The sequence below is a fragment of the Lissotriton helveticus genome, chromosome 1_1 (genome assembly GCF_964261635.1).
Source record: "Lissotriton helveticus chromosome 1_1, aLisHel1.1, whole genome shotgun sequence".
In the NCBI taxonomy this organism is placed as follows: Eukaryota; Metazoa; Chordata; class Amphibia; order Caudata; family Salamandridae; genus Lissotriton; species Lissotriton helveticus.
Window position 1 is genome coordinate 493,573,521 of NC_136057.1, and position 23,397 is coordinate 493,596,917.

A 23,397-nucleotide genomic window follows, 5' to 3' on the forward strand; every position below is an offset into this window, starting at 1 on the left:
GTTGTAACTAATCTGATCCCTACTATAATTAGGTAGGGCTAGATTTCTTGGTGATTGAATGGAGGATGGAAGAAATACATCATCTATTGAATGTGACTCTATACCCGATGACATACTTATCACAGAATTATCCTCCATCCAATGCACTTCATCAGGTAATTCACCATCTTTCTTATCATTTACCAAGGCTTCTCTGATCCATTTCCAGCCTTAGTTACTACTTTTTCCATAGACCCACTATTAGTACCACTTGCCTTGGACATGGTAATCATAGAGCAGGGAGCATGAACTTGAGCTTTTACGACCAAAGAATAAGCACCAGGATGAGCACCAAGTACTTGATTCGGAGCCATATTATTAGTTACCTTTAAAAAATGTTGAGAGCTAATGCCGGCAGTTGCCCAGTCTGTCTTGGTAGATTCTTCCCCAGAGAGATGCATACAAATAGATGAATTTATTTTTGATTTTTTTATTACTTATTTCTGTTGTTGTTACATCGTTAGTCATTTATTTTGTTCCAAAAGATCTTTTCATTTCAATTACTTCCCCCGTAGAAAAGTAATCCATAATAGTTGACTGTAGGTTCTCATTAGGATGCTTTACATAATATGCATTTATATCTGACAGACTGACTTTTGGGGAACAAGACGCAGATTTTGTTAATATATTTAGCTTTTCTCCAATTTGTGGGGCTGGCCCTCCACCAGATGCCTCAGAATTATCCTTAGCCATTTTCTTTTTCAGCTGCCTTTTGTGCTGTTGGACCACTGCTCCATGCAGACGCCCATATATCATATTTCTCCGGTTATTTAACCCACTGAGTCAAATGTTGTATGGTTAATATTTAGTTCACAATACCAATCAGGTTGTAATAGCTTGCAATTTAAACACAATACATTTAAATGTTTAAATATTTAACTCTCACTTGCTCCCAGTAGGTGGAGTTCCCTTAGAGTCTGGCCATTATAGTGGAGGGGTACAACACTGGTCTCCATTGAATAAACCTTGGGTTCCTCTGGGTCCCCCATAATACTCCTGGCTCACAAGCTACCACAAACTAGCCAAGTAGCAGGTTACACATATAAATGGAGGTTAAGCCCAACACCAGAAGTCTCTTCAGGAAATGTAGAAAAGTAAAATGCAGTGTCCACTCTATGTTAATTGAAGCGCTGACGGTGCTCCTTTATTTCCTTCCAGCTTTTTCAGAGGCATACATCTGCCTTCTGAAATGAATCTGACCTTGAGATTATAGGAGCATGAAAATAAATCACACTTCACGAGTACAGATTCCGTGAAATTAGTATCCTGCTACTTAGTTGCCGATTGACATAAATATCTGTAATCCAATGAAGTTGCAGATGATAATCTATTTATTTAAGGTACAACGCAGGAGCGAACCCAACCAGCGCAGCCAGGGAAACCGTCACACTCAAACGGCCAACTGCGGAATGCCGGGATCAAGAACCACGCACATAGCCCCGTCCACGAGCCCAAGCAATCTGCGAGCCGGAACAGAGAGAACGGCATATGTAAGTATTACATATCCTTCTTCCTCCAAAAACAAATGAAGGAAAGTTGATAAAATTACATAGCAATGGCATAAGTACAAAGACATAACCTAAGAACACCTAAGATGTAAGTTATATAATTAAGAAAATGAATAATGCAAATATAACATTTAACAAAAGAAGAAGCATAAGAAGAAGCATATAACCCACTCCCTACCTACAGTAACATAAAAAAAGAAAAACGAATCATATGAAATCTTTGAAATAAGAAGGTACTCTCCGTTCACAAACTGGTTTGCCATTACCACCACTAAAAGGAACATCATTAGAAGCATGTGGTTGATGTTAATGTGGTTTGTGTTGCTTCTGGTACAAAGCAACTCTTCTGTTGTTCCATGATTGGCCATTCTGTAATTTTACAAAATTTTCACCAACAGACTCCACACGGAAAGGCCCTCTGAATTTGTTAAAACCTCAGCGTATACCACCAGGTTTGACTTTTACCAAGTCTCCTGGACACATGTCTGTTACCTTTAAGAATATCTGAGCGATGCGTATATGGAGAAATGTCCACCTGACGCTTGAGCAACCAAGGGGGAACCAGCTTTGTACCAGCTAATCTACCCCTCATAAGTTCAAAAGGAGATTTTGTCATTCCTTGATGCACTGTAGTGCAGTAGGCCCACAACATTTCTTTTATCACAAGTTGCACAGAGGACTTGGCCACCACAGCCAACTGCATCGTGCCTTTTACAAGTCTGTTAACTCTATCACATAACCCATTTCCCTGGGGATTATATAATGACGTACGTGAATGATTTAAGCCAATGCCCTCAAAATAGTGCTCCATCTCCTTTCATGTGAGTTATGTGCCATTATCTGAAAGGAGAAATGCTGGTAGACCTTCCCTACGAAATACCTCACTGAGAATTTTGATAGTGGATTGTGTGTTAATGTTTCTCATGAACCTCCACCCACCTGGAAGCAGAATCCACCAGGACCAAAGCACTTCTCTCATTGTCATGTAATTCGTTGAAAGGCCCAATGAAGTCCATACAAACCTTTTGCCAAATACCCTCCTCACCCACAACATGTTGAGGTGAAATGGGTTTGTCTAGACCAACACACAACCGCGTCTCGGATTCCTTACAGGGTTCACATTTTTCTAACCACTCCTTGACTTGGGCATCCATTCCTGGCCACCAGAATGTAACCTTGAGCCTTCTGGCAGTTAACGTTTGGCCTAAATGGCCCTCATTAGCCAAGGCAATCCCCCGAGTCCTCAATGACTCAGGAGGAATGTATTTCTCACCTCTCAACACAACATGGTCGCCTCATGTAGAGATTTGGTCCTGCAACTGTACAAAGGGTCTGAGACGAGGTGATACTGTGCTTTCTCTATATACACCTTCTCTAGCTATCCTGATTACACCAGTCATAGTTTTATCGTTGCACATGGCTTCCACCCAGTCCTTTCGAGGAATAGCTCAACCTAGATCCTTAGTAAGGTCTTCTAAACTAGCCACAACACTCTCTGTGACAAGTTCAGTACTAACTGCTTTCACATCAAGCAGTCCGGACAAACAATCCGCGACATTGTTGCGCCACCCAGGTACATACTCAACTTTGCACACCAGATCTTGCACACAGACAGCTAAATAAGCTAGTCTGCCAGAACAGTTATTTAGCCCATTTGGGCCTAACATTTTCAATAACGGCTTATGATCTGTGTGAAACAAACAACCCACAAAAAGACTTTAAAATACCTTGTGGCCCATGCTGCCGCTAATGCCTCCCGCACGATGACCGAGTAGTTTCTTTTGGTATCCGCCAGTGAGCGAGATGCAAAAGCAATCGCCTTTTCTTGTCCAGCAGGTTTTGGGGTAAGTACAGCACCAATGCCCACAGCATTGGCGTCCACAGTCAGCACAGTAGGCAAGTGCGGGAGGAACTCAGTTAAGAGACTAGCATTGACAATATCATTCTTATCCCAATCAAATGCTTTTTGCTACTCAACACCCTACAGAAACCTTTTGCCTTTTCTCAACAGTTCTCTTAACGATTCCACCACACGTGCAAAGCTTTTGACAAATGTAGCATAGTATTCGACCATGCTCATAAAAGATTTTAACTTATCTTAGTCATCTGGAACTTTTACATTATAGCACTGACCAAATCATGTTTAGGATGAATGCCCTTTTGGTGGCACGATAACCCAGATAGCCCACTTACTCAACAGCAAAAACAAACTTGTTCTTGCATAATGTCAAGCCAGCCGAGGATAAACGAGTTAAGACTTGATCCAGGATCGAATTGTGATGTTTTGCATTCATACCGTAAATCAAAATGTCATCTTGAAATACGACAATTCGATCAATACCCTTGAAAATCTCCGTCATGATGCGTTGAAATGCACTGGCAGCAGAGCACAGCCCAAAAGGAAGCCTCTTAAATTGATATGTGCCATCAATTGTTATAAAAGAAGTGTACTTCTTGGAGTTTGGTTGAAGCTTAACCTGATGCTACGTGCTGCGTAAATCTAACTTTGAGACTATTTCGCCTTCTGCCAAGCTCAGAATAATCTCATTAATATTGTGGAGTGGAAAGCTATCCATGAAAACAGCCTTGTTCAAGCTCCTCAAGTCCACACAGAAATGAAGAGAACCATCCTGTTTCTGTGTGATAACCACCGCAGATAGCCACTCTGCAGCCTCCACCGGTTCTATGATGTCCTCCTCAAGCATTTGCTTAATGATATCTTTTACTTGAGATCTGCAGCCAACGGTATCCTTCTAGCAAAATCTTTCCCAGGAATTGCATCTTTTTAAGCACTATTTCATGTTGAAAACCTACTGCCTCCCCCAAAACAGTGTCAAAAACTTTAGCTTGTGTTTGTAGATTGTTTTGGACAACATCATCATCTATGCACATTACAGGTTGGTCAGCCCTGGGGTCTACTCTGATATTAAGGTCGTACTGGTGAAGCCACCCTAGAATCGCTGGACCCTCAGGAGCTACATAAACTTCGCCTTTGGTAGATCTGCTCTCAAAGGTAATATGTGCATCGAAATAACCTAAAACACCAATACTGGGACCTTGGTAGCCCTTCAAAATGACATCTGAAGGTATCAAGCTGGCATCTTGACAGGAAGAGTCATATAACACATTTGGGATAATGGTGTACAACGAGCCAGTGTCCATCATTAATGACAAAACTTGTCCATTGACACAAAAATTATCCTTCGGGCGAGTCAAACTTTTCCCTTTATCCATAAGACCTTCCTCATCATTCTTAACCACCATAACAGAGATATCAACATCATTTCCATCTTCCTCATCTATCACTGCAACTTTCTTGCTGCTAGTTTTGCACATACAGGAGTAATGTCCCTTTTTCCCACACTTAAGACATTCTTTGCCTAAATGGGATAAAGAACTGTTCTGGCAGACTAGCTCATTTAGCAGTCAGTGTGCTAGATCTGGTGTCCCACCCTTGTGGCCAAAACGAAATAAATATCTGTAATCCAGTGAAGTTGCAGATGATAATCTAATTATTTAAGGTACAATGCAGGAGCGAACCCTACCAGCGCAGCTTTGCGCAGCTGGGGAAACCGTCACACTCAAACAGCCACCCACGGAACGCCAGGCTCGAGAACCACGCACATAGCCCCGCCAACGAGCCCAAACAAACAGCGAGCCAGAACAGAGAGCGCAGCATATGTAAGTATTACACCGGTCCTAGGATTAAGTTATTTTCACACAAAACAAAGACAGACAGCCTCAGCTCGAAGTGTGTCTTTACGAAGCAATCATAAAAAACAGAATCCCCAAGCCTTGAGAGGTTCTAACTAAACAAAGAGAGGCAGGAAGCCTCGGAGTTCAGCGTTTAGTTAAGCTAAGAAAAATGAAAGAAAATAGCTGACCTGTGCACCGAGGAAGAGATACACAATAGCAAGGCAGGCAGCATATGGCGTCAGCGCTTCTACACACTGAAAAGAGGAAACCGGTTTTGCAGGTTTGATGTCAGCTGTGCATAATGAGAAGAAAGAGAGAGGCAGGCAGTCTCACTTGATAGCTCTAGTACGTTCTTACTGGAAACATGATATCCACAATGTTCTTAATAGCAAATAAACTGTAGTCACAGCGCAATGTAGATGAGACTCTCAACAAGGGCACCAGATTAAACCTCATGAGTCTTTAGGGAATTCTACAGATGCCACACTGAATCAAAAAAGGCTTTCAAGATAAAACAGGAAGTCCCCCCCCAAAAAAGCACACCTACTCTTCTGAAAAAATGTCCTTAACGCATACTTAATGTCATGATACACACCTGTCTTCGCAAGAAAAATATATTTTCTCACAACACCAAGAAAAGCCACCACTTTTACAGATACCAGCATAATGTTTGGAATACTCAGCCTCACATTACGAAACAAGCATTTACTCCTTGCCAACATACAGCATTCACAGTGTGGGAACCTTTTGTTTTGCTCATACCCCCAAACACTTCTCTCGTTCAGACACAGAGACTTTGGTTCAGCACATTGACATTGTCTTGGACCTCAATGCACTTTTTTTTTTTTTTGCTGAGTTTTATATAGCGCGAACTAGACCTGGACTGAATCAGGTATCAGAGCGCTTTACATAGCTCCAGTTACGTTACATGAGGACACGCATTCATTTTAGGCACGGGGAGATTAAGTGATTTTCCCAGAATCACAGGAGGTTTTTGGGGTCGTTACCGAGACTCAAACCCAGATCCCAAGGTCCGAGGTCGAGCGCCCTAGCCGTTAGGCCAACCCCTCTCCCTTGACGCACTTTGCCACTTACACATGTGATTTGCCCCTTCATCTATCCACTGTCTCACCGTTTCATCCATCCATCAATGTATACATGTATCCATCTATTTAACCAATGACTCATTCTTATATTCACTTACTTGACCATCATTCACATACACTTGCACACAAATTTGCCAATCATTGTTGTAGTATTTGTGCCTGTTAAAAAGCCATACCAATCGACTTTTCCAGTGCTTTTGTTGAAAGCAACGTTCCATCTTGGAACGGTTACGAATGCTAAAGTATTCTAAATTCATTCAAAGTTAGCCACCCATGCCGGCAGCCATGGTTGAATGGTTTTTGCTTTCTTTTTATTCATAATGCAAAATGTGATGGCCATCTACACAGCAGTAGCATGGCTAATAGCTCCACGGGAGGCCAGTAAGGGCCAGACTAATTGGCTTTGCCAGTGCTTGTTTCTCAGAAACATCCACTTTCTTACAGGCCTGCAGCTTCCAAGTCCAATAAATAATAGGTGTTATTATTAGCACAACTTAGGGGCATATTTACCAGGAAATGGTGCATCGTGGTGCTGCGAGCAATTCTGCAGCACTGCTCCATTTCAAAAACCCAAATATGTTCCGTATTTACAAGAATACATGCACCCCTGTGTTTTTTCTGGCACTGGTGCTAAAAATAGCTGCCTAGCACCAGTACAGACACCAGTAATCCTTAGTGCAAGGGTGTCTGCATTGAAGGAATGATTCCCTGCAACACAAATACCCTTGCACCATAATACAAGGGTGCCCATGTTGCGGGGAATGATTGTTTATGTGCACAATGAAACACTTTCCTTCACATAAACAATCTTTAAAAGGATTTGCACTATCTATGTGTGCTGCAGAGAGGAGAAATAAAGTAAGTCTCCTAGTTGTGCCATCTAATGCCTGATTTTGAATGGTATTAGTTTTTGGTACTGCCTCAGATTTACACATCTTTGTAAATATGGGGCAGCGTCAAAAAGCAATGGGTGAAGCGGTGGAACGCCCACAGCAACACCCATTTCACACCCCTTTCACGCAGATTTATGCAGGAAAGGGTACCATATTTGCAAAGCGGCATTAAGCCACGTAAAGTAGCTTAATAACACTTTGTATATATGGAGCCGGGCATTGCTCCACCGAAACATCAGAAAGTGACGTTCTGGTGGTGCAATCCCCTTGTCAATAAGACCTTTCATTTTTTTGCTCTGGCATTAGCCAATACCTTTTCCTTTTCCCCAAAATATATTAAAAAAAATACAGATATATACATAAAGGGGCTTTTAGTCAGCCCTCTTCATCCATTGGTCTGTTGCAGTGGCATTCACAATGTGTTTCTGCCCACTACAGTATGCTGCAAACAACTCGGGCTGGCTCTAATCAGTAAGGCTGAGCCTCAAAATCGAAAACAACAAAGGGAAATGCCAATACTGATACTTTATGTGAATCACTAATCTGTCAACTAAATAAAGACTGCTGTTCAAAATTGGAAAATGCTATTCAATAGCTGTTTTTATTTAACAAAATATATTAGAAGGTACAATTATTTCGACCTTAGTATGTACTGTTGATAAACAATTTTTAACAGAGATGGACACAGAGAAAAATAATAAAATCGATCATGCAATCATCGGTCAAACATGTCACAGTCATACCACAAACATTCATACATTCATACTAAGATACTTCACACAACCTGGGAAATAAATATACCAGTGGGCAAAGTAATGGGTCTGCTTAACAAATTAAATAGAATTTGAATCGATTTTCTCAAAAATATTTTGACAAAAGTGAGTGTATAAATTGCCAGAACAAGTGTAGCAACAGATCAACACTCTGACAACACAACGAAGCAGACCAGGGGGAAGAGGACCGATGATTGCATGATTGATTTTATTATTTTGCTCTGTGTCCATCTCTGTTAAAAATTGTTTATCAACAGTACATACTAAGGTCGAAATAATTGTACCTTCTAATATATTTTGTTAAATAAAAACAGCTATTGACTAGCATTTCCCAATTTTGAACAGCAGTCTTTATTTGGTTGACAGATTAGTGTATCACATAAAGTATCAGTATTGGCATTTCTCTTTGTTGTTTTCACTACAGTATGCAGCATAGTGCAGTGGGCCAGTCCACTCCCCCCATTGTGTGTGAGTTTTATGTTATGTTAGTCCCGTTTATATAGCGCGTGACTCACCCGGGGGCATCTCAGCACTTAAAGCCCAGAGGAAAACAATGAGATAGAAAAAGCGACTACCAGGAACCATAAAACAGGAATGAGAAGAGCCTTAATACAAAAAAGCTTTGAGGTGTTTTCTAAACACAAGATAGGACGTAGTTTTGCGCAAAGTCTCAGGGAGAGTGTTCCAATATCTGGGGCCAATGTAAGAGACAGCTTTGCCTCCTGTGCGACTGAGGCGAATAAGTGGAATCTTCAAGAGTGCCAAAGAGTTTGACCTAAGAATACATTTAGAGGTTTGTATGCAAAGCCTCTTGTGCAGATAGTCAGGACCCATACCATTAATGGGCTTAAAGGGAGCCAGTGAAGCTCTCTCAGCAAAGGCATTGATGGAGATCCTAGCGGATGGTTTAGCACCATTCTGGCTGCAGTATTCTGAATAACTTGCAGCTTCGCCAGCACCGTCTCGCCCACCTCCGCCAATAGGGCATTACCGTAGTCCAGGCGACTTATAACCATCGCCTGTACCACAGTTCTTCGGTGTTTTAATGGCAGATAAGGAATCATTCTACATAGCAAACCAAGGCTATAGTAGCAAGAGCCCGCGATGTTCTTGACATTGTCCTTCATCGTTAGCTTATCATCCAGCTGTACTCCCAAACTTTTCACCGAGGGGGATGGCAGGGGGGCATCACCCAACTGGGGGGCCACCAGTCAGTCTTCCAGATGTTCGCGGCTTTTCTCATGAGCATAAGCTCTGTTTTACCTGGGTTCAGTTGAAGACAGCATTCTGTCATCCATTTAGAAATGGCGAGCATTCCCTCCGAGAAACGCTGTTTATCCCGGGTAATGTTGGATCCTATTGGGAATATCAGCTGGGTATCGTCTGCATAGGAGATTATATCAAACCCATGAGACTTAACGATATTGCACAAGGGAGCAATATATATGTTAAAGAGTGTGGGACTTAGGTATGAGGTCTGTGGGACTCCTTTGTCGAGGTGGAACTTTTGAGATCTAAAAGGGCCGAGAATGACAGTCTGCCCTCTATCTGTCCCCTCGTTCTGTGTAACGGAATTTTGCCTGTACATACTGTGCATATATGCCAGAAGATTCCACTTTAGTGCCAGCAAATGGTCATATTGTGTATTTATTTTTTGAATAATGTTGTCCTTCCTTTAAAGAAACTTTTATTTTTTTATTGTTTTGCAAGGGTCTGGCTGTTCCCGAGTCACTGCCATCGGGATCTCTCTGCAGCATGCAGTTAGCAACACCCAACACATGCACTGACAGGGATACCCATTTTTAAATGAGAAACCATTCCAAGATGGCCACCAGTACCTCTGCGTAGCTGCACATGCAGTGACAGTCACCTTTGAATTGTTGTTCTTATACTCTTCTCTATTGCTATTCTTATAGGAGGAAGTAGGAAACGAATGTTTAGAAAAGAAGAAAGTATGATGCTAATAAGTATGCACATTCATGGCAATCCCTGGTATCCTGATCACAAATACAGGTGCTTTTGCCTTTTTTTAACAAGCTCAGTGTGTGCAGTTATGCAGCTGAACCTAATGTGCATATATTATGTATATCTATTTAAAATTCTGTCCTGGTTGTCTTCCTGACATACAGGGGGCCTGCATGGCATGGATTCTGGTCGAGACTCAAGGCATCTGGGGGAAATAGTAGACAGGTGTCCTACATATCAATTTCAAGCTCCCCACCTCTCTCCACCTAAGCATGTTCTGCAGATATAGTGCATTGTAAGGACACCCTTCAGTGTGCAGTGAGGTGGGAAATACCTGCTTTGGTCTCAACCACCATGTAGTCTCAAAAGGGGAGTCTGCCTTGTCCCTCAAAAGCTCAAATCATGACTGGTGTAAATCTATCTGTAGTTTTTGAGATTCATAGTCACTTCTTTTTTACACAGTCTTACATTTCAAAGGAAACAATGCATTGAAAGTCTATAGGTAATAACAGTTGCTCTACAATTCTGTGTTCCCCTAAGTCTACCGATAGAAATGGTACTTCACTTTATGTGGGTAGACCTAGTGCCAGCAACAGGAAAATGCAATCTGTACACTCCACATTTTTACAGTGAAAACAGACCCTTTTTTGCTGTGGATTTTGAGCCCTAGCTCAGCCGGTACCTAGGGAGACTTAGCTAATCTATAAATTTTTCAAAACTAGACCCCAAGACTAATCCAGGTTGGGGTGACTTGAGTGGCTCTCACTAGGTTCTGTTACCCAGAATCCTTTGCAAACCTCAAACTTTGTAAACAAACATTTTGCTCACATTTCTGTGATGGAAGGTTCTGGAATCTGCGTGGATCCACAAAATTCCACCCACCTCTCATTCCCCAGTCTTCCGATAAAAATGGTACCTCACTAGTGTGGGTAGGCCTACTGCCCGCGACAGGAAACAGGCCAAACAGCAACTTGGACACACCACCATTTTACAGTGAAAACTGACCCTTTTTTTCAAAGTGCCTAGTTGTGGATTTTGAACCCTGCCTGCCACTAGGGAAACCTAGAAAACATATACATCTTTCAAAACTAGACAAACAGGGAAATCTAGGATGGGGTGACTTGTGTGGCTCTCGCCAGGTTCTGTTACCCAGAATCCCTTGCAAAACTCAAACTTTGTAAGAGAAAAACAAATTTTTCTCACATTTCTGTGATGGAAAGTTCTGAATCTGCGTGGATCCACAAAATTCCACCCACCCCGTATTTCCTGAAGTCTTCTGCTAAAAATGGTACCTCACCAATGTGGGTAGGCCAGTTAAAGATTGCAGGGATCGCTGTAAGCATGAGCTGAAAGCCATTTTCTACTTGGCAGGCATTTTAGTTAGCCATGTGCTTGCCATGTGCTTTCTCCCTCTTCCAGAGCCTTGCACAGGCTCAGAAAGGCCTAGCTGTCAGAATGCACCTGCTCCTAGTATGGAACTGTTAGGCTATTCCTGCTGATGTAAGGAGAAATGTCTCCTCTCCCACTTTGTTGAGCAAGCACATTTTGTATACCCATATTACTCAATTTGCATGCTGGTATGTGCCAGGACCTCCCCTTGGTTTTATATTGACTAATGTAACCTATGCATATAAAAGGCCCCTGTTCTCTGTACTCCTTAGACTGTCTCATACAGTGGCCTAAGGGTACTGTGTGATGCAGTCTCCCTCACATGAGGTCCTTAAATATGTTTTCTTCTGTGGCAAAATCTTCTTTGTTGGTATAAAAGGACCAGGTGTATCAGTGAACCCCTTAGGAGGTTTATATTTCTTCAAATGTTGCCCAGCGTGAGGCTCATCAGAAAAGCGGCTATCCAAGGGAGTGGTCTTGATGGGAGACAGGAATCTACTGGGGAGGACAGGACAGGAATCTACTAAGGAGGTACCCTGCACACGGAGATTCTCTGTCTCTGCACCCAGTATATTTCTGGTCTTCCTGATTTGATCCTCCAAATGTTTACCGCTCCTGAGTATTCTAAAACGATGGTTAGGTCATTCAGAACTTGGCAGTGAGAGGTTGGAGATTTGTGCTTGGAAAGGTCGCCGAGATGTGATTTGCTTTGGTTAGGCCAAAGATTTTTGAATTTGTAAATATATGAATTGCAATTTGTGTAGGCAGGTAATGAGGAGACATTTCTCTAACTTTTGAATAATTTATAACAGCACATATTTTGTTAAGTGCCACTGCTGTATAATATTGTATATGTTGCAATATTTTTGGCATGTCTGTTTCAAGCGCCCATCGTAGAATGTGTTGCTTTTTGGAGGTACCAATATGGAATTTGAACGGAATCAGCCGGCTCCCCTAGAGGGGATACCTAAATAGGTTTAGGTATAACAAATGTATTTCTTCCTTGGTGATTCAGTACCCCATGGAATTAAAATATGTACATAAAAAAGGATCCTGATTTGTGCACTTTCACTTTTATAAGTAGGGATAAGCAGAGCGCTTTTTGAGTGTTCTGCCATCCAAAACTGGTAAATTTGGTGTATTTTGGCTTCTTGAAAATGGAACAATCTTTGGGCTGCTTTGGTGCAGTTTTTTATTGGACTACTTTTGAGAAGCTTTTCTTGTAAATATGACTTACAACTAATATTTACATACGGTTTGGTTTCAGTACAGTCTGTGGGCTGTCTTTTGTTTTTGTCCTAAGTGTTGATTTGTGGGTTAAATGTGTGTTTAAATGTTTATGTGGTTTGTGATTTGACATCGGTGGTACTTGTGTGAGTAAGTAGCGATTGCGCTCTTTGTGTAAGAATGGCTAGGCTTAAGTGCTCTGTATTGTGTGTTCTGAATGTATGACCCCCTTCTGAAAATGTCTGGAATGAGTTCAATGTGTTTTTTTGTCATCATGCTGTTATGCTAAATGTCATTTAATTAATTACATATTAAATAAAAATCCAGAAATTATTTATATAACATATGCTAAATAGCTGCATGCTACTATTAAAAATGAGGAAGAAACTATACATGTGCAAAGTGCCACAATGCTACAGATAAAATTAGAATTCACATTCAATAGGAATACAATAGACCTTAAAAAACGAAATTGTGTGTTTTGCGATAATTAGGACTAAAATACAAAATGTTACAGCATTTTCCTTAGATTCATTGTATTAGATATTAAAAGGCATTCACATCATCTGGGTGAATTGGTTGTTGCTGAACTAAACACGACATTACAGAACAATAGATTTGTGCTGGCTTGAAAGGCATGAGAATTTGACACCGGCTGGTCACCGGGGAGAGGTGTGGCGTCGCGGCCAGGGCGACTGACGCTGGAATCTGGGGACCACGGTTCGATCCCCGGCTCCGGCGGCAGGTTAGCCCAGCACCATGTGACTCTGGGCAATAGCTCACTTAATCTTCCCGACGGCCCCCAGCACCTAGAGACCCTTACGGGTGATTGTGCGCTTTACAAATGTGGACTTTTCAGCCACAGCTGCGTCAATAGCACATGGCTATTCCTGACCGCAGACCACAGAGGGTAAATGCTGAGTCAACTAGATTTTAAGTTAGTGTTAACCTGCTATAAAAGCCTGCATTACAGAACTGTTGATTTTAAAAGTTACAAAAGACAGTTTCATTGTTTTGGATAACAGAGAAAAGATTGAAAGTAGGAATTTCTTAATGCCTTTTTTCATAAGCACATCCGTGGTTTTGATGTTAAATAATAACTGTCCTTTAAAAAAGGGGTGCAGACTTTTCATGTTTCAAGTAAGGCTTTTGTGCTGAGTGTTATAAATGAATACATTGTAAGACAAAAAGGAATGAAGCTTGCTTTTCATATGTGAAACCATCAAAAGGGTTGGTGTTATAAAAAAAACAAAAGGGGGAATTTTGACACTATGACAAAAAATGTTCATTGAAAATAAGTGCACTAAAAACGTTTTTTAATCTCTATACTGCCTAATAATCATACTGTGAACTCCTAGCATCAAATTTGAATTTAAGCAGTGCTGTACTGCAATGGGGGGGGGGGGACTAAAATGTGAAATGTTACTTACCCAGGCGTACAAAACTATTTTTTATAAGGGTGTACCTTATACATTTCTGATCCCCCATTCCTGGGATATGTAGGCGACACTCTGGGGATGACTAATATGCCAAAACATTGTAGGTTATTCATTTTTAAGTGCCCCAAAGTAGAAATTGGGCAATATACACTGTTTAAAAGCAGTTCTGCCACTCAGAGCAGTTTTCAAACTGATCTTAGGGTTCAGTAACTGTACACGTTTAAGTATAACACAAATAGCTGACCTCTATACTGCTAGAAAAGCACACCGCACACTGCTTACAAAGGTAAATAAATATAAAAACCAGCAGAAGTTATTAAGCGTACCTCTAAATTACTGGAAAACAGGAATGGAACAGGACTGCCTTTCAGCTGTGATTCTTCATAGTTGCTTTGAATTGGAAAAGCCACATGGAAAGGCTTGCACAAAATAGGACGGCTGGTAAGGGTTAAAGGTCGAGTTCTGCATTTAGCAGCCTAGCAGGGCTCAGAGCAAGGTTTGCTTTGACACTTTGACCTCTGAAACTTTTGAAAGACAAGATGACAGCGCAAGGAGAGAAAGAGAAGTTTTGCTTACTATTTTTGGCAAAAGCAATTTTTTGTGCATTCATATGAACAGAAGGAAATATAATGGTATATGTGATCTCTGATTAAGAGAATAGCTCTGCCATGTATATAGCACTAATGCTTTTAGTTTGACGATTACTGTGCAAAGGCTGGGATAAGGAGGCAATGGGATTTAGTTTGAATTCATTCACCCTCATGTTACAACTACTACAATTGCAAAAGGAATTGGTGGTTGGTTATTACTGTTTTCTAGCTAGTTACATGTGCTATTTACCTCCTATAAGTGTATTTGTGCCCAGCTGCCACAAATAGAAGTAGATAGTGTCAACAGAAGTGAAACGTGTTTCAGGTTTCCTCCTGTCGAAATGGGGGGGAAAGAGGTTAGCTCCTCTACAAATTAAGGTTAGGCAAATTTATGTTTTCTCTCTCTTTTTCTCAATCTCTTTTGAGCCTGTCCAAGCTGTCTGTGAAACAGCCATGAGACATTTAATTGGCTATTCAGTAATACTGTTTAAAATTGTTAGCATTAATAAAATGAATATATAAATATGCTATGTTACTGCCCATCCTGTCTGATGAAATTATGAAAGGATGAGTAGTCTAGATTGCTGTTCCCTTTTTTGACCTTTAAGGGTAACTAGATGGGGTAGTTTTTGTTCTAAAATTCTCTGGTGATAATACCATTATTATTAGCTAGTCTGTGTAAATAAACTGACACTCCTTATTAGAGCCGATGTTGCATAGTCTGGATCGTGAATAGTAGAATGCAGGAAAGATGCCCATGCGATCCTCAGCATATATTTATGAAAAGAAAATATGGTTTTATAGGAGTTCGTTTGTCACAACAATTTCTGCTGGAGAGATTTATGTATCCACTATATTCAAGTTATTTTTAGTTCTTTATGTAATAAGAATCCCTGTTAAATTAGCAGTTTTAGATTGTCCTGCTGCACCTGTAACATGAGAGCATGGTCCTAAGCGTACAATGTAGGTGCTTTTATTAAGAGAAATCATTTTAGAAGTGTCTGCAGTCCTGTACAAGTAAAGTAAAGTCTATGAGTAAAAGTGTAGAACATTTCCTTTTTTCTTGAGGGTCTTCAGATGAATAATATAGGAATACACACATGTAAGGATTTTGAGTATGTCTGTATTGTTTTCCTCTTTTCCTCAGAATTTTGTAAATGAACACAGACTTGCTTAGCTGCTTCAAATAGAGTAATAGGTCCGGGGTTTTTACTCTCAGATAGATGAAGTGGTTCTTGGGTGCCTTGCTAATATATGGGGCGTCCCAAGACTAGGAAGTATTCTGGGACTATCCTCTCTGTTGATAGATTATTTGTATGCCTTGTCTAAAGACCTTTTGTTCTGTCCACCAATAGATATTTGCTGCCTTACAACCATTGCCAGAGGGGCCCGGACATCAGATCCAGCCCGGCGAGTCAGTACCAGTCCAGCTTGAAGCCAAGGTGAAGGTAAGTAGCACAGGCGTTGCTGGCAACTGGGACCTCAGTGAAGGCGGAAGCACTGGGATGTGAAGTGTGTAACCCTGCCACTGTCTTGAGCGAAAGATGGGGTCACAAATCAGAGAGAGAAGTCGTGGATCAAGTTTTTGATGCCCAGCTGAGAGTCACAGACCGAACAGAACGGCAAGGAGGCTTTTGCTTGAGGTGACCCCTTTTGAAACAAAGGTTGCCTCAGAGATCCCAGCATCCTGAATCCTGGTCCCAAAGTGAATGAAAAGTTTGAACCTTTGTTTGTTGATCAAGAGATACCTGGGCACACTGGATATAATTAGTTGCCCCAAAAAAAGAGCAGTGCGCCAACAGAGCAATACAGGAGTTTAGGGTACAGGTGCTGTGTCTTTGGTGCCTGTTAGATTGGAATGAAGAAAACTGGTGCACTGCCTGAGACACTGGATAGGATCGTTGAAAGACTTTTTCTTCTTAAACTGGGCCGTGATTCCTGATTTGCGAGTTGTGCAGCTCCACCGTGGGAACAACAAGATCCTGCCTGTGAGGCTCAAACAGACACAGGGAGAAGACTCCCCTCTGGCTGGTTGTACAGCGGCTTCAATTTCCCAAGGACTTCTTTTTGTTAGCAATGTTATTCTGCCCTCCTCCTAAAAGTATATTAATTAATACTCTAGCCCTCATAAAAGGAACACTGGAAAAGTCTCTTGAAAATGTTTTTACATAGAATTGGACTAGATGGTTCTAGGATTTGCTTTTTGCTTAGGACTAGAAAAATATTGATAATTCTGTTTGTGATAATAGTCATTATTCTCTCCTGCTATCTGTATGACCCAATGCTCTGTTCCCTGTGTACTCCTCCTTATACCTTATATACACCCGCTTAATGAAATATTTAGAATGGAAAATGCCCACCTAGCAATGGATTAAGATATTGATGGATTTATGAAAATAAATGTGCAAAGCATTTTCTATGTTCCTACTAGATCATTGGAATGTCTTTAGCTCATGCTAAAAGGACTATCTGTTAAAGATTGCAGGGATCGCTGTTAGCATGAGCTGAGAGCCATTTTGTTCTTGGCAGCCATTTTAGTTAGCCATGTGCTTTCCATGTGCTTTCTCCCTCTTCCATAGCCTTGCACATGTTAAGTAAGCCTAGCTGTCAGAACGCACCTGCTCCTAGTATAGAACTGTCAGGCTATTCTTGCTGATGTAAGAAGAAATGTCTCCCCTCCCACTTTGTTGGGCAAGCAAATATTGAATACCCATATTGCTTAGACTGTCTCATACAGTGGCCTGAGGGTACTGTGTGACGCAACCTCCCTCATGTGAGGTCATTAAATATGTTTTCTTGATATTACATCTTCTGTGCCAATCTCTTCTTTGTTGGTTTAAAAGGACCAGGCGTATCAGTGAACCCCTTAGGAGGTTTATATTTCTTCGGGCCGAGTGGCCGTGATAGTAAATGGCCCAAAACGCAATGTGGACAAACAATATTTTTACAGTGAAAACTGTCCCTTTTTTTGCAAAGTGCCTACCTGTATATTTTGAACCCTAGCTCTAGCAGCACCTAAGGAAACCTAGCAAACCTATACATTTTTAAAAACTAGACACAGAGGAAATTTCCAGGATGGGGTGACTTGTGTGGCTCTCACCAGGTTCTGTTACAAAGAATCCGCTGCAAACCTCAAAATTTGTAAAAAACAAACAAACAGAAAAAATCCTCACGTTTCTGTGATGGATAGTTCTGGAATCTGTGTGGCTCCACAAACTTCCACCTCCCCAACGTATTTCAATAAAAATGGTTCCTCACTTGTGTGGGTAGGCCTAGTGCCAGTGACAGTAAATGGCCCAAAACGCAATGTGGACACACCACATTTTACCAGTGAAAACTGTCCCTTTTTTTTGCAAAGTGCCTAGCTGTAGTTTTTTAACCCTAGCTCTGCTGGCAACTAGGGAAACCTAGCAAACCTATACATTTTTTAAGACTAGACACCCATGGAAATCCATGATGGGGTGACTTGTGTGGCTCTCACCAGGTTCTGTTACACAGAATCCGATGCAAACCTCAAACTTTGTAAAGAAAAAAAAACGTTCCTCTCATTTCTCTGATTGAAAGTTCAAGAAACTATGTGGAACAACAAAATCCCACCCATACTACATTCCCCAACGTCTTCTGATACAAATGGTACCTCACTTGTGTGGGTAGGCCTAGTGGCCCGGACAGGAAGCGGCCCGAAACACAACATGGACACACCACATTTTTACAGTGAAAACTGACCCTTTTTTTGCCTAGGTGCAGATTTTTAACCCTAGCTCTGCCGGCACTTGGGAAACCTAGAAAACATATACATTTTTAAAAACTAGACACCCAAATCCATGAGAGGGTGAAGTTTGTGGCTGTTTGTGGCTCTCACCCGGTTCTGTTACCCAGAATCCCTTGTAAACCTCAAACCTTGTCAAAAGAAACACATTTTCCTCATATTTAGGTGAATCAAAATTCTATGTGGAACAACAAAATTCCACCGACACTACATTCCCCAAAGTCTTCCGACTTTGTTGGCCTACTGTCTGCGACAGGAAACGTGCCAAAAAGCAATGTGGATACACCACATTTTTATAGTGAAAACTGACCCTTTTTTCAAAGTGCTTAGCTGTGGATTTTGAAGCCTAGCTCTGCCTGCACCTAGGAAAACCTAAAAAACGTATAAATTTTTAAAAAATAGACACCTAGGGAAATCCAGGATGGGGTGACTTGTATAGCTCGCACCAGGTTCTGTTACCCAGAATCTACTGCATAGCTCAAACTTTGTAAAAAAACCTTTTCCTCACATTTCTGTGATGGAAAGTTCTGAATCTGCTTGGATCCACAAAATTCTACGCACCATACATTCCCCAAAGTATTCCGATAAAATTAGTACCTCACTCGTGTGGGTAGGCCTAGTGCCTGCGGCAGGAAATGGCCCAAAACGCAATGTGGACACACCACATATTTACAGTGAAAACTGACCCTTTTTTTGCAAAGTGACTAGCTGAAGATTTTGAACGCTAGCCCTGCTGTCACCTAGGGAAACCTAGCAAACCTGTACATTTTTGATAACTGGACACACAGGGGAATCCAGGAGGGGGTGACGTTTGTGGCTCTCACCAGGTTCTGTTACCCAAAATACATTGCAAACCTCAAACCTTGTCAAAATAAACCCATTTTCCTCACATTTCTTTGATGGAAAGTTCTGGAATCAGCATGAATCTAGAAATTTCCACCCACCCCTCATTTCCCAAAGTCTTCCGATAAAAATGGTACCTCACTTGTGTGGGTAGGCCTACGGCCCATGACCGAAAATGGTCCAAAACACAACATGGATGCACCACATTTTTACAGTGAAAACTGATCCTTTTTTTGCAAAGTGATTAGCTGTCGATTTTGAACCCTAACTTTGCCGTCACCTAGGGAAAATTAGCAAACCTGTACATTTTTGAAAACTAGACACTCAGGGGAATCCAGGAGGGGTGACTTGTGTGGCTCTCACCAGGTTCTGTTACCCAGAATCCCTTGCAAACCTCAAACTTTGTCAAAGCAAACACCTTTCACTGACATTTCTCCGATGGAAAGTTCTGGAATCTGCGAGGATCTACAAAATTCCACCTACCCTGCATCCCCCAAAGTCTTCCAATAAAAATGGTACCTCACTTGTGTGGGTAGGCCTAGTGCCCATGACAGGAAATGGCCCAAAACACAACGTGGACATACCACATTTTTACAGTATAAAATGATCCTTTTTTGCAAAGTGACTAGCTGTGGATTTTGAACCCTAGCTCTGTCTGCACCTAGGGAAACCCAGGATGTGGTGACTTGTGTGGCTCTCACCAGGTTCTGTTACCAAGAATCCATTGCAAACCTCAAACTTTGTAAAAAACATTTTCCTCAAATTTGTGTGATGCAAAGTTCTGAATCTGCATGGATCCACAATATTTTACCCACCCTGCATTCCCCAAAGTATTCAGGTAAAATTAGTACCTCACTCATGTGGGTAGGCCTGGTGCCATCGGCAGGAAACGGCCCAAGATGCAACGGGGACACACCACATATTTACTGTGAAAACTGACCCTTTTTTTGCAAAGTGACTAGCTGAAGATTTTGAACCCTAGCCCTGCCGTCATCTAAAGAAACCTATCAAATCTGTACATTTTTGAAAACTAGACACACAGGGGAATCCTCGAGTGGGTGACTTTTGTGGCTCTCACCAGGTTCTGTTACCTAGAATCCCTTGCAAACCTCAAACTTTGTCAAAAGAATCAAATTTTCCTCACATTTCTCTGATGGAAAGTTCTGGAATCAGTGTGGATCTTGAAATTTACACCCACCCCGCATTTCCCAAAGTCTTCCAATAAAAATGGTACCTCACTTGTGTGGGTAGGCCTAGGGCCCATGACAGAAAACGGCCCAAAACACAATGTGGACACATCACATATTTTCAGTGAAAGCTGATCCTTTGTTTGCAAAGTGACTAGCTGTGGATTTTAAACCCTAGGTCTGCTGTCACCTAGGGAAACCTAGCAAACCTATACATTTTTTAAAACTAGACACCCAGAGTAATCAAGGATGGGTGGCTTGTGTGGCTCTTACCAGGTTCTGTTACCCAGAATCCCTTGAAAACCTCAAATTTATGAAATACAACCACATTTTCCTCACATTTTTGTGTTGGATCACTGTGCCGGTACAAATGTCCTACCTCCCAGCGTTCCCCTTGTTCTCCCGAGTAAAATGATACCTCACTTGTGTGGGTGGGACAAGGGCCTCTGACTGGGAAGAGCTAAAAACATAGAGATTAAGTGTATTGCACAGTAAATTCTAAGCGCTACATTTTAAAAATAAATACGTTTTTAGCCCATTCTGCATTGGACAGCCACACAAGTGAGGTATCAGTTTACTTGGGAGACCAAGAGGAATGCTAGGTGGTAGGACATTTATGTCGGCACGGTGCTCCCACACATAAATGTGAAAAAGGGATTTTTTCAGCTTAATTTGAGGTTTGCAGGGGATTCTGGATAGGAAAATGTTAGGGGATCCACGCAGTTTTCAGAAATGTGTGGGTTTGGTAGGTTTCCCTTGATGGTCGTGAGCCTGGGGCCAATAAACCCAGGTGCCTCCCCCTGCAAACCAGGTCGTTTTATGAAAGGTAATTTTGAAGTTTTCACAATACGATATGGGCCATTTCCTGTTGCAGCCACTATGCCTACCCACACAAGTGAGGTACCATTTGTATTGGTAGACTTGGGGGAATGCTGGGTGGTAGGTAATTTGTGGTGGCCCAGTGATCCCACAACTTTCCCACACAGAAAAGTGTGGAAACTGTGATTTTTTTCAGCTAAATTGGAGGATTGCAGGGGATTCTGTGTAGGAAATCTTTGAGGGATCCACGCAATCCATACATCCCTGGACTCCCCCGGATGTCTAGTTTTGAAAGATGTATGGGTCTGGTATGTTTTCATAGATGGCCGTCGAGCACAGGGCTAAAAACCCAGGTGAGCCCCTATGCCCAAATCCAGGTCGTGTTGTGACATGTAATTTTGATGTCTCCACAATAGGTTTTTGGGTCCTTCCCTGCCATGGGCACTTGGCCCACCCACACAAATGAAGTAAGATTTTTATCAGGAGGCCTGAGGGAAAGCTGGGTTGTAGGGAATTTGTATCAGCCCAGTGATCCCATAACTTTTCCACACAGAAATGTGAGAACAATTTGATTTTTTCAGCTAAATTTGAGGTTTGCAGGGCATTTTGGCTAGGAAACCTTTGGGGGGTCCACACAAGCCATACCTCTTAGCGCGAATATCTCCAAAAGTTGGTAATAGGAGATAGCGATGTTAGCGACTGTTTCCAGTCGCTAACATCTTGGCACGCCCACTTTGCATGTCATTAGTGATAAATTTCACTGACATGCAAAGCGGGGTCCAAGATGGTCGCTATCTCCTACTAGCTGTCGCTAACTGGTGTTAGCGACAGCTAGGTAATAGGGAGATAATTTTATCTCCGCTTTCTTGGCTTTTAAAGCCAAAAAAGCGGAGATAAACCCCCTTGATAATATGCCCCACTGTGTGTTAGGAAATTTGTGTAGCCTGTTGATCCCACAACTTTGATAGAAATGTGTTTTTTTCAGCTAAATTTGAGGTTTGCATGGGATTTTGGGTAAGAAAACGTTGGGGGATCCACACAACCCATACCTCCCTGGACTCCCCCGGGTATTTAGTTTTCAGACATGCCAGGGATTGATAGTTTTTCCTAGATGGCTGCCAAACCCGAGATCAAAAACGCAGGTGACTCCCTCGCAATACACAGTCTTTTTGTAATCATTAATTTTGAAGTCTCTACAGTACATTTTGGGCCATTTCCTGTCACGGGCACTAGGCCTACCCACACAAGTGAGGTACCATTTTTATCGGGAGATTTAGGGGAATGCTGGGTTGGTGAAAGTTTGTTGCTCGCCTTACATTTCAGAACTTCCCAACACAGATATGTGAGGAACATGTGTTTTTATTTCCAAAGTTTGAGGTTTGCAAGGGATTCTGGGTTCTGGGTAACAGAACCTGGTGAAAGCCACACAAGTCGCCCCATCCTGGATTTACCTGGATTTCTAGTTTTAAAAAAGTAAGGGTTTGCTAGGTTTCCTTAGGTGCCAACAGAGCTGGGGTCCAAAATCCACAGCTAGTCAAACTAGAAAAAAAGGGTCAGTTTTCACTGGAAAAATGTGATGTGTCCACATTGCGTTTTGGGCTGTTTCCTGTTGCAGGTACTAGGCCTACTCACACAAGTGAGGTACCAGTTTTATCAGGAAACTTTGGGGAAACTTTGAGAAAAGCTGGGTGTGTGGAAGTTTGTGGATCCATGCAGATTCCAGAACTTTCCATCACGGAAATGAGAGGAAAAGTTTTTTTTTTAAACAATGTTTGATGTTTGCAAGGGGTTCTGGGTAACAGAACGTGGTGAGAGCCACACAAGTCCCCACATCCTGGATTCACCTTGGTGTCTAGTTTTAAACAAGGTTTAGGTTTGATAGATTTCCTTAGGTGCAGGCTGTGCTAGGGTCCAAAAGCCACAGCTAGGCACATTGCCTAGAAAGGGTCAGTTTTCACTGGAAAAATGTGATGTCCACGTTGCGTTTTGGGCTGTTTCCTGTTGCTGGCATCAGGCCTACCCACACAAGTGAGGTTCCATTTGTATCAGGAGACTTGGGGGAATGCTGGGTTGGTGGAAGTTTGTTTCTCCCCTTAGATTTCAGATCTATCTATCACAGAAAAGTGAGGAAAATGTGTTTTTTTACTAAGTATG

At 41.8% G+C, this 23,397-nt stretch overlaps 1 protein-coding gene across 6 annotated transcripts in view; it reads right to left on the reverse strand.

Annotated features, from left to right (window-relative positions):
- LOC144812382 (dihydrofolate reductase-like) overlaps nt 1-23,397 on the reverse strand; it is a 453,064-nt gene that overhangs the window by 414,096 nt on the left and 15,571 nt on the right. The window contains exon 1 of one of the 6 annotated variants that reach the window (XM_078673932.1): nt 5,432-5,490. The exons of the other annotated variants lie outside the window; for them this stretch is intronic. Coding sequence (XP_078530058.1) covers nt 5,432-5,475 — 44 coding nt within the window. The 5' untranslated portion in view covers nt 5,476-5,490. Of the gene's footprint in view, nt 1-5,431; nt 5,491-23,397 lie in introns of those variants that run through there. 6 annotated transcript variants of the gene reach the window in all.